At 31.7% G+C, this 14,338-nt stretch overlaps 1 protein-coding gene across 1 annotated transcript; it reads right to left on the bottom strand.

Moving 5' to 3' along the window:
• Positions 1-553: 553 nt before the first annotated feature.
• Positions 554-5,582, bottom strand: LOC102666229 (WRKY transcription factor 72A). The gene is made up of 4 exons (XM_014770787.3): positions 5,473-5,582; positions 2,444-2,884; positions 2,155-2,268; positions 554-1,712 (listed from the first exon to the last, which is right to left on the bottom strand). The coding sequence occupies exons 1-4, from the start codon at positions 5,551-5,553 to the stop codon at positions 759-761; spliced, it is 1,590 nt and encodes a 529-aa protein (XP_014626273.2). The 5' UTR covers positions 5,554-5,582; the 3' UTR covers positions 554-758.
• Between the last annotated feature and the right edge of the window lie 8,756 nt (positions 5,583-14,338).

The following is a 14,338-nucleotide window of genomic DNA, read 5'->3' on the forward strand; positions in this document are numbered from 1 at the left end:
TGATTGAATGACTCTTTGATTCTTGAAACTTGCTTTGATTGAACGAATCTTTGATTCTTGAAATTTGTTTGACTCTTGATTCTTGACTTGAGTCTTTGGCATCATCAAAATAAACTTGGAAAACATTGCTTCCACACCCACTCAGTTGAAACCATTAGAGGAGAAAACACAAGTAAAACTTGGCAAATTTGGTGAATGAAAATATGTAATTTTTTTTGTCACCATCATGATGTTGGTAGGATATATTCACCAATTTTATCTAATGATTAATCTCCATCGAAGAACCTTGCTAACTACCTTTAGTGGAATTTTTCTTCTCAATCACATTTTTATCTACAAGGGTCAAACCCGAGATCTTGTTTAAAAGAACTGAATTCAATACCGCTCAAATCAATGACTTGTTAGTAAATAAATATATGTAATCTAATTATAATTAATTAACTACCAAACAGAAACATTCTTTATGAAATTTTGCAAAGCAAACAACAATCACCCTTGCTATTCCTTAAAAAACAACATGAAAAAAATTTATGTAACTTTCATGAGCTATATTGAAGCTCTAATTTGAGATGTAAAAGTTAGCAACACACTCTTTAGAATTAATATATTTTTTATTGGTTGAAATTTTTTAGAAATTACAAAATTTGGTGAATCTCACATCTTATTTAATAACTCGCTTGAGTTTGTTATTTTCAATACATTTTAACCAATAAGAGAGTGTGTATGGAATAATGTATTATTAACGCTTTGTTTCACTTCTATTGGTCTATGAATTGGTTACTTTTAAGAGACGACGATCCAAAGGAGCTTTTAGATGCTTGTAATGGTTGAGATATGACCAAATTTCTTTTTGGAGCAGTAGGAGCAGAAGATGACATTCTCTTGTACCTTGATGCATTAGAAGTGTAATCTGCCTTCTTCGTTGTGTATGGCATATCTCCACCTAGATTTAAGTCCAAACCTGCACTTTCAGCCCCAACATGATTTTCTCTAACCCCATTACCAACATATGCTGTGAGTGCAGCTGCTATTGCAGATTGAAATTTTGGGGTAGCCGTGATTGCCTTGGTTGCAGCTACAACAGAATCAGGTAAAGGTTGTTGAGAAATGACACGGTTGCTAATGTAATTGGGTTGATAAAGATGCCCCTGAAATGGTTGTTTTCCAGTCTTAGTAAGGAAACCATTTTGGTTACTATTTTGGGTGATCAATCCCTCATAGTTGAAGCAATCACCATAAGGACTCCAAGGTGACTGTAGCATGCTTGATTGCAAAGGAGAGAAAGTACTTGAGGAAAAATGAAGATTTGTTGATGAATGTTTTGGTATGAAAGACAAGCCTGGGGTGAACTTTCCAACATGAGGTGAAGTTTGAGGTGAGGTGAGGTCAAGAGTGATTGTGGGGTGAGAATTAGAGGTTGAAATAGATGAGTTGTGGAAGTACAAGTGTTGTGATGATTTTGAAAACTGCTGATCATAGCTTGATGATGTGAAGTTTAGGGCATTAAGGTTATAAGCAACGCTAGAATTGATGAGAGGGACCGTATCTGAATTGGCTGGTCCTAGTTGTGAGCTCAATGAAGGAGACTGAAGCATGGAAGCTGCTGCAGAAGTTGTGTAGGCTATGGTAGTGGCTGAAGTAGGAAGTGGGTGGTTGTGAGTTCCTTCATAGGTGGTAATCAAGATTGACATGTCTTCAGCACATCTTTGAACCTGAAAATTTTGAAACAAAAAGATTAATAATTGGTATTAGCTGTAATCTTTTCCGCTGTCCAATTTCAATTGTTTAATCATTAAATCAATAAAAAAGGGAAAAGTTGTTTATACAAATAATTTATTAATTCAACCCAGCTACATAACTCTACCTAAGCTAATTTCTTCACCCAATCACGGGTTAATCCCTATTTGTTAAAATAAAAATTCGAAAACTTTTGAAAACAGGAAATTCAACACATGTTGGCAAAGCAAATATATATTCAGTATTTGTTTTAGAAACATTAAAAGTGGAGGTAATGAAAATGAAAGAAATGAAATTTGGTAATGCATATATATATATATGTATGTATGCAAACATTTCATCCTCTCCTTTTATATATGTGACCTATAATCTCTTGTGTTACCTTAGAGAATGCACTGGAAAATTCTATATGTATACCTGTTTTCTCACAGGACAAGATGGAGAAACAGTGCATCGATAGTATGCTCGAGGGCACGGATTCCCTTTTGCCATTTTCTGTCCATATTTTCTCCATTGGCACCCATCATTCATCTATATATATATATATACATATATATAAAAACTCAATTAAGCTCTAAGTTCAGCTATGAAAGAATTTGAAAAAAAGGAAAAACATCAATATTGAAATTTATATTTATATAATAGAACAAAATTTAGATGTAGTTCATTTCAAGTATTATGTTCAGTGTAGTAAGTTTATACTAACCGTTAGGGTATCACATCTCGCTCTGATACAAACCCTGGCCTTCTTGAGTTCAGCATGTTGAGAAACTTCACTTTTATCTCTAGTTCTCATAATTGTCTTGACAACTTTACTTGGTGGCCATGTCTCTGAAAGTTCCTCATCCTTCCTTTCCCCATCACAACTACTTTCAGTGCTTAGATTTTTTATAGCTGAAGAGTCAAATCTGATATCTAATCCAAGTGCAAGTATATCTTTCAAATCCTCATTTTCTCTCATCTTTTCATTTCTATTCTTCTTTTTCTTCATCTCATGTTGGCCTGTGGATGAAATTCCAAGAGAAAGGGAAACAAGTTCACTTTCTTCATCGCTAGTTGAATCCTTTACAAGCTTTGCCAATGAAAGTTTCAAGTTATCGTTTCCTTCTCCAACCTCTCCCATTTCCCTTTTAAGCTTATTATGATCCTAAATATTGTAACACATAAAAAACAGAAGGCAAAGTTATCTAGTATAATGAAAATTTCTGAGTATGGTTATTGATATAGGAGAACTAGCTAGGCATATTGAAACTTAAATACAAATGATGGAAGTTAATGATGCAATGGATTACGTAATATAATATTCTTGAATGTTGAAAATTATGGAAGAAGTTATTATTGTCGATCCACTCTCGTTCGTGGCAATGTTCATTCTTGTGTAACTGTTTACTTTACGTGTCAGGATTTGTCATAATTAATATGCTATGTTAGTCAACGTAAATATATCAATCTTTTTTCCACGGTTAATGCATCGCAAACCATACAAAGCCAAATAATATATGTCGAAAAAAATAGGCTAAGTGCCATAGAAGCATAAAACAACAGTTTTTAGGCTTGACAAAGTTCTATAACATATTCTATTTTTCCAATGCAGTTTTTCTTTATCTACTCAAGTACTAGTTCTTTTGTGGACACATGTAGGAGAAAAGAAGAAAGAGCTGAAATTCACCAATGGCAGATGATTAGGGCGTAAGAAAACCATTGAACTTGAAAAGGCTATGGTATTATTGTTTTTCACGTGGGATTGCGTAGGAATGTTAGTACATTGACTCTGACCTCTCAGCTTGAAATTCATGGTACTGAATCATGATTAATTCGCATATATAAAAAAACATTATACAATAATACATAATCTAAAGATTTGAAACTATGACTGCAATCAGAGTTGCTTTGTAAATTTTAAAATATTAAAAAATTAGAAAGAAATTAAAAGTAAAAATTTTATAATTATAGTCCTTATATGGTTTTGATGTAAGATGTACGTGCAAAGTTTCAAACTTAGATACTATGGGTTGATATTCACGCACCATAGCAATAAGTCACTCAAGAAACCCCTATAGCTAGTCACTATATGGTTGCAAATTCTGTGTACCTGAATTTCTATTTAAAGCCGTGCTTAAATTAATTATTTTTTTTTTAATTTTATACTTTTTGAACATAACTTTTTTATATTTTTTTATTTCTGAATTTGAAATTTATATTGAAATAAAAAAATGTTATAAGGATGGTTAAAATGTTGACAAATAAATATATAATATAGTAGCTATTTTAAACAAAAATAAACGACAGATAATTTAGTAATTTACTCGTACAGAAGAAATAAATTTAAGGGTTTACTACACCAAACAAATTTAAGGAGTTTAATGATCAAAAGTATAAAATAATTTTTTTCTTTTTGAAGCTAAGTATAAAATAATTTATGAAACTATAAAAGGGCAAAATGCAATATATCTTTAAACTAAAGAAACTTCCGACGTCATCATTATTCCCTCTCAAAATAGATCATGAGTGCCACTAACATTTTTGGTTGAGCAACATTTAAATTTCCCTTCGTTCTAATGAGGTTAGTCACAGGCACTCACAAACACAACATTTGGATAATTGGAGCTTCATCCGAGATTTAATAGGTAATCAAAATATTTCTTCGCCTCCCTCAATTTAAGGAAAGCAAAAGCAGACACATACAAAGCAAGACAATACAACATATTGCTTTGTCTTGGAATTTTTTTTCCTATATCTGTTTATCCATCCGCACAGTTTAATGTTTTTAAGATATTAAAATCATATATAATAATTTATAATTAGACGATAATATAAAATTATTTTACAATATAAAATATATATATATATATATATATATATATATATATATATATATATATATATATAACTGTTATATATGTCCTATTATTCAACATCAGACTATTTTTTTCTATTAATATTAATTATTAGTTTTTGTTAAAATATCAAGAGAAAATTTGAACTAATAATCTTTTTTTCTTTCTTTTCTTCCTTAACCTTAAGTTCTTATTTTCAAATATATATTAACTTATACTGTATAACTCATTCAATTAGATACTGTGACGTATGATAAGTTTGTATTATTTTTTTCTTAATAGTGACTCGCTCATCAAAGGGCTAATATATCAACATATTCTTGCAAAATCTGGAAGATTATTTGTAAGAAGCACTAGACGACTGGAGATAACTGAATATATTTCCTCGCCCAAATCACGCTACTTTACGACTCAAACTAGTTCTATACTATCATTCATGTTTATGTTCAATAATCTTCTTGAGTACTGGCTTGATACTTATCACATGACCTGGCCTTTCATTAATACTACATCTTAAGGAGCATGAGATAATTGACTCAAACATGGGAAATAAGACCATTCTTTTTCAAATGAAAAAAAAAAAAGTGAAGTATCTCTCAATTAACTTTTCTCTTTTGATTATTAAACTTAACATTCATAGACATCAACTTTTATGAACTAAAGCTAGCATGCATGCACCGTATCCCTATAATTCGATATGTATTTTCATTGACTTCTAACGCTTAATGGAGTAAAATTGCAATAGTAACAATTCCTAGGCTTAGCTTCAAACTGCTAATTATACACATCAAGAAGACCAAAATGAATACCCAAGGGATAGGTAAATTTCTAAAATGCTAAAGATCTCTTCAAAAAAGAAACTGAAGCACTCAAAAAGGCACAAAATAAAGAAAATCACCTTGTTGCCATTAATTTCTTCACTCTGCTTAGCTTCCATAGAGTATTCTTTCCAAAAATAGATACAATTTCTTTTTGGCATCAATGTTTTCTTCTTATCATCATCATATGAGTCTGGCTTCTTTATATACTGAAACCAACAGTTTTGACTTCAATAATATAAGCTAAAATTCAGAGGTGTTGTCAGCCTCACGTCAAGAGCGTGTATAAACTCCAAGAAGGCACAGTGATTATTTTTATATGTGTATTAGTTGATTTATTATATAATCAAATTAAAATTATGAGCAATATATAATTCAGCATTTCAACTCTACACACATTGGCTAATGGCTATGTAATTATTTTAGACCTCAAATAACAGTAGATCGAGTTGAAGATTTATGTGTTAAACGTCGCAAAAATGCCGACTTCAGTCAAAGTTCACCTGCCGTGTTTCTCATTAACCTTGATTATGGTGAATATATGTATGTGGGTCCTCAATTTCGGTGCCATTTTTGTTTTTATATTTAGAACTCCCTTCCTTTTATCACTGTAAGGCAATAAATTTCCGACAAATTCCCCATCGCAAGGGTGTATTTATTTATTTATAATTTTTAATAAAGAAAAGGCACGAAAGAAACTTTTTTCGTTATTATATATGCTAGTATATAATAAGTGAGGCATTATCTTACCACCTGTTATTTTCCCATAATTCTTTTACCTGGCCCTTTGCATAGTTTTTTTTCCTAACATATATATTTTTCTGCCAAGTTAACTGACGTTTCCCAACCCATTTTCATGTTTTCCTATTTGCATAGTTTTTTTTTTCTTCTCTAGTTGGAATTATTATTCTTGTTCCTTTTTTCCCATCCATTTGTATTATCTTTTTTTATTCATTTTCCCATTGATTTTCATAGTTTTTTCCCACTTATTTAAAGAATTTTGTTATCTGTCGGCCTAGACACTTAAGTCAACACTTCTGTAAATTCAATTACTTGAGCTCACACGTCCATAAGGATGGATACATACTAATATATAATTTTAAAAATACTTTTATTTTTTAGAAAATTACCAAATATATATTATAAAAATAATCTATTTTCCTCTTTTTCTTGTGAAGTCTATGAAGAGAATAAGTTTTTTCTTTTGTAAAAATTAAAATAGTATCTCATAATATTCTTTTATGAAACTCCTCATAAGAAAAAAAATGATTATATCTGATCAATAAAAGAAAAGAGAAAAAGGTAAATATGTAAATCTTGATTATTAATTTAAATTTTTATTCTTTTATAAGCATCAATTTAAATCACAACTTAAATCCACTTTTGTCTCTTATAGTTTTATGATTGTGGATTTTGGTCCACAAAAATTTTTTATAGTACATTTAGTTTTTATATTTTTAAGTTTTAGTAACTTTAGTTCAGCTAGTCTATTGTCAACTTTTAAATGAAAATTATAGACATGACATCTATGTCATGATATGACATTGACATGCTAGCATGATAGATAATGTAATATTGTGATTTCATAATGCCTGATTTAGTGATTGTAATTAAATTGTAAGAACAATTAAATTTAATTAAAGTGTTTGTAATTAATTAATTAAATTAATTACCAGGTGATGGTTTGTGATATATATATATATATATATATATATATATATATATATATATATATATATATATATATATATATAAAATTACAAATGCAAAAACCTTGCTTTAGGTGGGGATAGTAAGTTTTAGAGTGTTTGAACTGAGATGAGTGGACCTTGAGTGATGAGAACTTGGTGGGCTTAAGAAGTGGTGCGGGTGAAAATAGAAATAAGAGAGAGAGTCATAAACTTAGTACTATTGATTCAAAGTTGAATCACAACACTCAAAACACTCTCATTTCACTCCTTCTTTCCTCTGCAAGACAACCCTACATTGGAGAGTTTGACATCTTTAATTCCTTTACTTGAGAGACCTGTGCTTTAGTCAAGTTTGAGGGCTAGTTTAGTGGTAAGGAACACTCATTCTCCCCCTTTCATCTTCCATTTTTATTTTCTCTCCATGAGAATTATTGATTGTTCATAAAAGTATTCATTTCCATGGTTTTGATGTGGTTTTTGTTGGTTTTTGAAGTTTGGGTGGTGTGGAGCTGTTGTGTGAGTGGGATAAAGTTTTCATCTTAGACCTAAAGTCTCCTCCTTTCTTCATTTCTCCTTCTCAAAGTTAGATCCTTGAATTTAATGGGTAAGTGAGGCTTAACCCATCTTCAAAATCTTTGTTTCATCATTGTTGTTTTGAGCCATTAAAGTGTGTTTTCTTCGGTGTTTATTATTAAACATTGAAATATTTGAGTTGAAATTCATATTGGGATCCATTGGAGGAGATTTGATAGTAAAAACATGAATTTGTAGGTCAGTTGCGCTTAAGCGCACCTAGAGTTGTGCTTAAGTGTGACCAGAGAGTTGGTCACTGTAACTAGTCATTAAGTGCATTCTTGGTCGTGTTTAAGCACAAGTTGAAAGAAAGGTAGAAAAAGGATCTTGCTTAAGCACGCACTTGGCCTCACTTAAGCGCAGGTAGTCAGAAAGGGATTGGTGCTTAAGTATGCATTGCCCTTCTCTTAAGTGCAGCCTTGAAGAGTCCAAAACGGAGTTATAGAGACTTAATTTGGAAAAGTAGTCTTCAAGAAAGTTGTAAACCTAGATGTTAGATAACTAATGGCTTTTATTTCACTTAAAAATATTGTGTATAGCTCTATAAAAGATTAAATTAGTAGACAAAGGTCAAGTTATCGATAATAAGTAAAAGTTTCATATAGATAGTAATTTTAGGCATACTATGCTTCCAAACTAGGTCTTTCGGTAAGCATAAAAGTTGAAGATAATCTTCTTATCTTTCAAATGAGACAAGAGCCAACTTGATTGAGTTAGTATATATTTATTTATCATGTTTTCAATATATGAAGGTCATAAGTGCATAATAGAAAATGAAGGAGATAGTAACCCAAAACTTATGAGATGTTTTGATAACCTTAAACATGAAGTATAAAGTTATTATAATGTTATAATGATGCATAATTATATGATTTGATTGATCTATGCTCTTATTGTTGATGAAATGAATTATATTGATGATGAGATAATTATATTGAATGATAATGTCTTAAGTTGTATTGGTTGATTTCTTGATGATGATGCGAACATCATTTGATGAGGTGAATGTGGTGATCTTGATAAAATTGATGATAATTGATAAAATCTTGTCAAGCCACCCATATGTGTTGTAAGAGTTAGTTATGGCCTTTGGGAAAGGTTTTGTTGAAATGAAAATGGTATACATAGGAGGGTGAGTTCAACGCCAGAACTCTGCCTCAGTAAAGCGATCCGGGGGTCTTATTAAGAGGTATCTTCCCAAGTACCACCCCTAGGTTTTGACTTCAAATAGCCTGTCAAAGTGGTGAGAACTACTTCCCAAGAGGTTTAGTGACTTTTTAGTGTATATGGGATAGATTGTGGTTGATGGTGAAACATAGATCCTTGAGACTGACCAAGAGTGAGATGGTGGATACAAAGGCGTCGTATCTTAAATCTTAAGGCTGAGTTTAGTTATTGGTGTTATGAGTAGGCATGTAAGTTATGGGTGCTAAGAAGGCCCTTAACTTAGTGTTGGAGGTTGTCGGTGGTGCCTAACATGAATACCTATAAAATGGATGGGTAGACAAATCCCTAAATAGGTTAAGGTCTTTGCAAGCCTTATTGAAGTAAGCCACTACCCATACTCATCCATTTTCGATAAAATCACACTTTTTTCGAAGGATTAATCTGGGTCTCCCTGAATGTTCAGATCACAGAGTAAAGGATGTACTCAAGATAATCGCTCATGTAGAGTAAATCTCTATAGAGTTGAGTCTATCTTTGTTGTCGATGATTGATGGATTGATGATGATGTTTGATGGATGAATCATGGTGATGACCATTGATTGATAATGATGATCATGGTGTATGATGATTGAATCTTGATGTGATGGTTGATGAACTAGCGATTATTGTGAAATGATTGTTATGATATGTTTTGTTATGTAAAATCCAAGATTTGTGACTTATGTATGATTTCTACATATTATGTTATGTGTTAATGTGGCAGTAAGAACCAAAATTTGAACTACTAATGTCATGTCAACATGCATGTTAGATTGTCACATAATTTATTATATAAGTATGTCAGTGTCTCACATCATTACTTAGGAGTCACATCAATATTTTTTTAAAGAAAAATTGATAGCAAACTAATACTAGACTAAAATTGTTAACTTTTAATAATATAGAGGATTAAATGTACAATAATCATTTTTTGAGAAACTAAAACTGCACAATAATAAAACTATAGAATCAGATGTGAATTTAAGTCTTAAATCTTTTAATATGTTACTCTCTTTTTATTAGAGATCTCTCACTATCTCTTTATTGTGTAGATATAAAGAGACATAGTGAGAGAGAAACTCCGGAAAAGAGTAACAAAATAATAGATTGAGAAATTAATAAGGATGTAACACATAGGATACTAGCGGGATGACTTAAATGGAGTAAAACACCGAGTGTTATTTGTGATCGTAACCTACCTACCAAACTCAAAACTAAGTTTTATTGCATAACTATACAACCAACTATACTATATGGTAATGAATGTTGGGCTTTAAACAGACAACATGGGAGAAAAGTAGAAGTAGTAGAAATGAAAATATTAAGATGAATGTGTGATCATACATGAAAGAACAAAATATGGAATAACAATATACAAATAAAAATTGGTGTGAAATTAAAAAAATATGACTACAAATTAGTTAAGGTAGTTTGAACATGTACAAAAAAGATGACTAAAAATCAGTTAAGATAGTTTGAACATGTATAAAAAGGGTCATAAGAGTTGTCAATTAAAAAAGTAAATTGCATAATTTATAGTCCTGTAAAAAAGAAAGCAGAATACCCAAGAAAAAACATTAGATGAAATAGTTAAGAAAAATCTCAAGCTAAATAATATTTTTTAAACTTTAGATTTTTAACTATATCAAGTAACATCATGCAAGTGATCCATGTAGTTGATCTCACTTAATAGGATAAAACTTTATTGTTGTATTTCTCTATTATGTACTGCCTCAGTATTCTATAATTTCAACATTAATTGTGTTCTATAGCATTGTTGCCCTCATCCCAAAGAAGCTCTCTAAGAACTTTATTGACCAATTCAAACCTATAGCTATGGCCAACTTCCAATACAAAATTATCAGCAAATTCTTGGTTGATAGGTTAGATCAAATCGCCCCTAAAATCATCTCCCCTCATCAACGAGGTTTCATCCAAGGGAGAAGCATTCTAGAATGTGTTTGTGTTGCCTTAGAAGCTTTTAATTTACTGGATAAAAAAAATCTTTTGTGGTAATATGGCTATCAAATTTGATAGCAAAAAAGCCTTTGACACCTTGGACTGGAATTTTCTCCTCCAGGTTCTTAAAGGTTTTGGATTTTGTCCTATTTTTTGCTCGGGGCTTTAGACCATTTTAAAATCAACTTGCCTTTCTTTCTTAGTTAATGGGTCTCTTTATGGCTACATTTCATGTAAGAGAGGGGTTAGGTAGGGGGACCCTCTCTCCCCTCTACTTTTTTGATTGGCTAAAGAAGTTCTTAGCAGGGGAATTAGTTAGCTGGTGGAATCGAACTTGTTAACTCCTATGGCCTGTCCTAGGAATTTTAACACCCTCTCCCACATTTTATATGTTGATGATATCTTCAATTTTTTGCAGAGGTACTAAAAAGAATCTCATTGCTCTAATGAAGCTTTTCACAAATATGGTCAAGCTTCGGGTCAAATTGTTAATCTTGAAAAATGTTTGTTTATTCCGGGTGCTATGCTAACAAGTGGATTGGTCAAGTTAAAGCTTTGCTTGGATTCTCCAGAGACTTCCTTTCTTTTACTTACCTGGGCATCCCCTTGTTTGTTGGCAAGCCTAGATCCTCCCGTCTTTAGCCAATTGTGGATAAGATAAAAGTTTAGTTGCATTCCTAGAAATGCTCATTCCTATCTATTATAGGAATGGTCCAATTGGTCAAATCCATTATCAATGATATGGTGTTGTTCTTTTTTCATGTTTATTCATGGCCCAGATCTCTCTTGAAGGAGATAGAAACTTAGATAAGGAAATTCGTATGGGCTATGATATTCACACTAGGAAGTTTGTTATTGTCAATTGGCAAAAGCTTTGTGCACCTCTTATGGAAGAAGGCTTAGATCTTTTCCCAGTTTCTCGGATCAATGGTGTTGTTTCTTTTAAATTTTGTTGGCTTTTTACTTTCTCGGATGATCTTTGGGCTAGATTTCTTCGTATGAGTCTTCTTCAGAATGTTTTTCAAATGGGGATCTATAAAAAAATCTTCTCTTTGGCCAGCCTTCAAGAAGAATTTCCAACTGGTTTTGGAGAACTCTGGATGGGTTTTAGGGTCTGGTATTGGGTTAGCTAGGAATCTAAAAGGGGTTGAATAGATTCCTTTATCGCTTAATTTCTTAATTCAATTAAAATGACCTATTTTGATTAATCAAAGTTTTCTCAAAAGCTTCTCACAAAAATATTATCATAACCAAGAAAATAATGAAATCAATATCATATGAAATACAGAGTTTATGGCCCTTTAAGATCGATTCCATTACTAAAATTGAAATGCAAGACTAAGAGTTAGAGAAAGAGAGAATCACATGTAGAATGTATACTGGTTCACTAGTCCTGAAAAAGACTTACATCTAGTTGTTCTAAGACCCCTTAGAACTTTCACTAATAGATAATCAAGTACAAACATTTTGCACATACAATTCCCTAATTCCACTCTTCCATGTAACCCCACAAGAGAAAGAATAGGAGTTGAAACCTTATCAACTCACACAAACCCTAGGTAACCCTAATGAAGATAAAAAAATCAGAATTGGGTTGGTACACCTTCATGTGTAGATCAACATCTTCAAGCTCTTCTTCAAAGAATGATCAAATCATGATGAAAAATAAATGAATCTTGATCAACTTGAATCTCCAAAAGAAATGCAATGATAATCCATTAGTTGACCCTCTCGAAGTATTTTCTCAATGATAATCCATTAGTTGACTCTCAAGAGTCACTAATGAAAATACTAAGTGAGGGTATTTATAATTTAACAAACAAAACTAGTTTAATCGATTATTAAACTGGGTAATCGATTAATTCATAAAAATCCTCTTGTTTTCAATTTCCTGAAATGTAGTAATTGATTATAGAAAATGATAATTAATTATCTCGTTTCAAACAAAGAGTTTCTCATACTGATGAGCTTTCTAGAATAATTGATTATCAATGTAGTAATTAATTATTTCAACCACACAATGGGCTCCTTAAGTTTTCAGACACATTTAATCGATTACAATGATAATAAATTATTTTGAGCTAGAGAGTCTTTCTTATTCTGAAACTGACTCATATAATCGATTACAAATCTGGTAATCGATAATTTTGATGCTTCAAGCCAAATTTCAAGTAGAAGATGATTTTGTTGTTTGTTCTAACACTTTGTAATGGATTACAAAAATTTGTAATCAATTACACAATGTTAAACTTAGTGCTTTTAAGAAACTTAGAGATCAATTAATCCACTTGCATGTCTAATATATTTGAATCATACTAAACATGAATATAAGAAAAACTACAACTATATCAAACATCATGTCTAGTCTAAAAACATATAATACAAATGTCACATGTATCAAAATTTTTAAAACTTGTTTGGCATTGTAAAATCATGCCTAGAAAGTGGTTAAACGGTACATATATATATATATAGGGAAGGTAATTTTTGCGCGGGACAAGTTGGCTAATTTTGGTGCCTTATCCCGAGCTAACGATACTTGGTGTAATTCTATCCCTCTTTTGCTAGGATTGATGTTCTTAGGAATAGAAGTTCTCTTCCTTCCTATAGACTCTGTTAGCTTTTCCATGGGTTTTGGCTTAGTCCCCCCATTCTGTACTTTTTCTTGGTTTCTTTTCTGATTTCTGATATCGGAAGAGTAATTGCTGTTGGGGTCCACGGAAGGACATCAACCTAGTTGAGGTTCTTCTTCACTTCATCAATCTCTTCTTAAGTTTTTGAAAAAAAAAAACATTAATTGTGTTAGAATATCTGTGTTCATGGTTGTATCTATTTCAAAATTTGTACTAAAAAAAACACTTGATGTCACACCAAAATTGCAGTCAGAGACCGTTTTTAACCTTAGTAAATTACTCCTGTTTTGGTTGTAAATGTTTCTTAAATTAGGATTGAGTGAAAATGGATTGATTAGGATTTAAGAGTCTGTCTGCAGATTGTACATCCATTGTGTAGGTCTAATGACCCAAGTCATCCAACCTACACGTTACTGTTGTGCGTATTTATTATTTGTTTTGTCTCCTTTGAACTACAATGATCAACGTTTTCATTATATCTAGCTCCACATGGCATGAGCAGCAACATTAATATTACTTTATTTCAACGATCGAGGCCTTAGTTACAAGCACAACACAAGTCCATTTTCAAGGCTATTCCTACCTTTGAAGAGTCAATATTTCTGCAGGCAGCAGCTATATGCAGTAAAAAGTCCAGCTTTCATTCACCAACTAGACACGTTTTGTGAGAACTTCAAGGGCCGGCAATTTCACACGCATAATATATTAATTATTGACTACTATATCTGATAGATTCTAATTGGTATTCAGTTTTGTTAATTACCTGTGTCTAATAACCTTAAGCTGTGTGTGTGAAAATATTTTAGGTCCATGAACCTTCAACGTAGTCCAACGGTATAGTTAGCTTGACAACTATAATGTAATTTTAAATGAAGGCCAATACT

This window comes from Glycine max, chromosome 18 (assembly GCF_000004515.6).
Source record: "Glycine max cultivar Williams 82 chromosome 18, Glycine_max_v4.0, whole genome shotgun sequence".
Classification (NCBI taxonomy): domain Eukaryota; kingdom Viridiplantae; phylum Streptophyta; class Magnoliopsida; order Fabales; family Fabaceae; genus Glycine; species Glycine max.

Bases quoted from the DNA above. Each gene is read 5' to 3' on its own strand.
- LOC102666229 (XM_014770787.3), bottom strand. From the start codon at position 5,553: ATGCCAAAAAGAAATTGTATCTATTTTTGGAAAGAATACTCTATGGAA. The intron at 2,885-5,472 runs GTGATTTTCTTT...TACAATATTTAG, and splicing joins AAGAAATTAATGGCAACAAG to GATCATAATAAGCTTAAAAG. The intron at 2,269-2,443 runs GTTAGTATAAAC...ATATATATATAG, and splicing joins CGAGATGTGATACCCTAACG to ATGAATGATGGGTGCCAATG.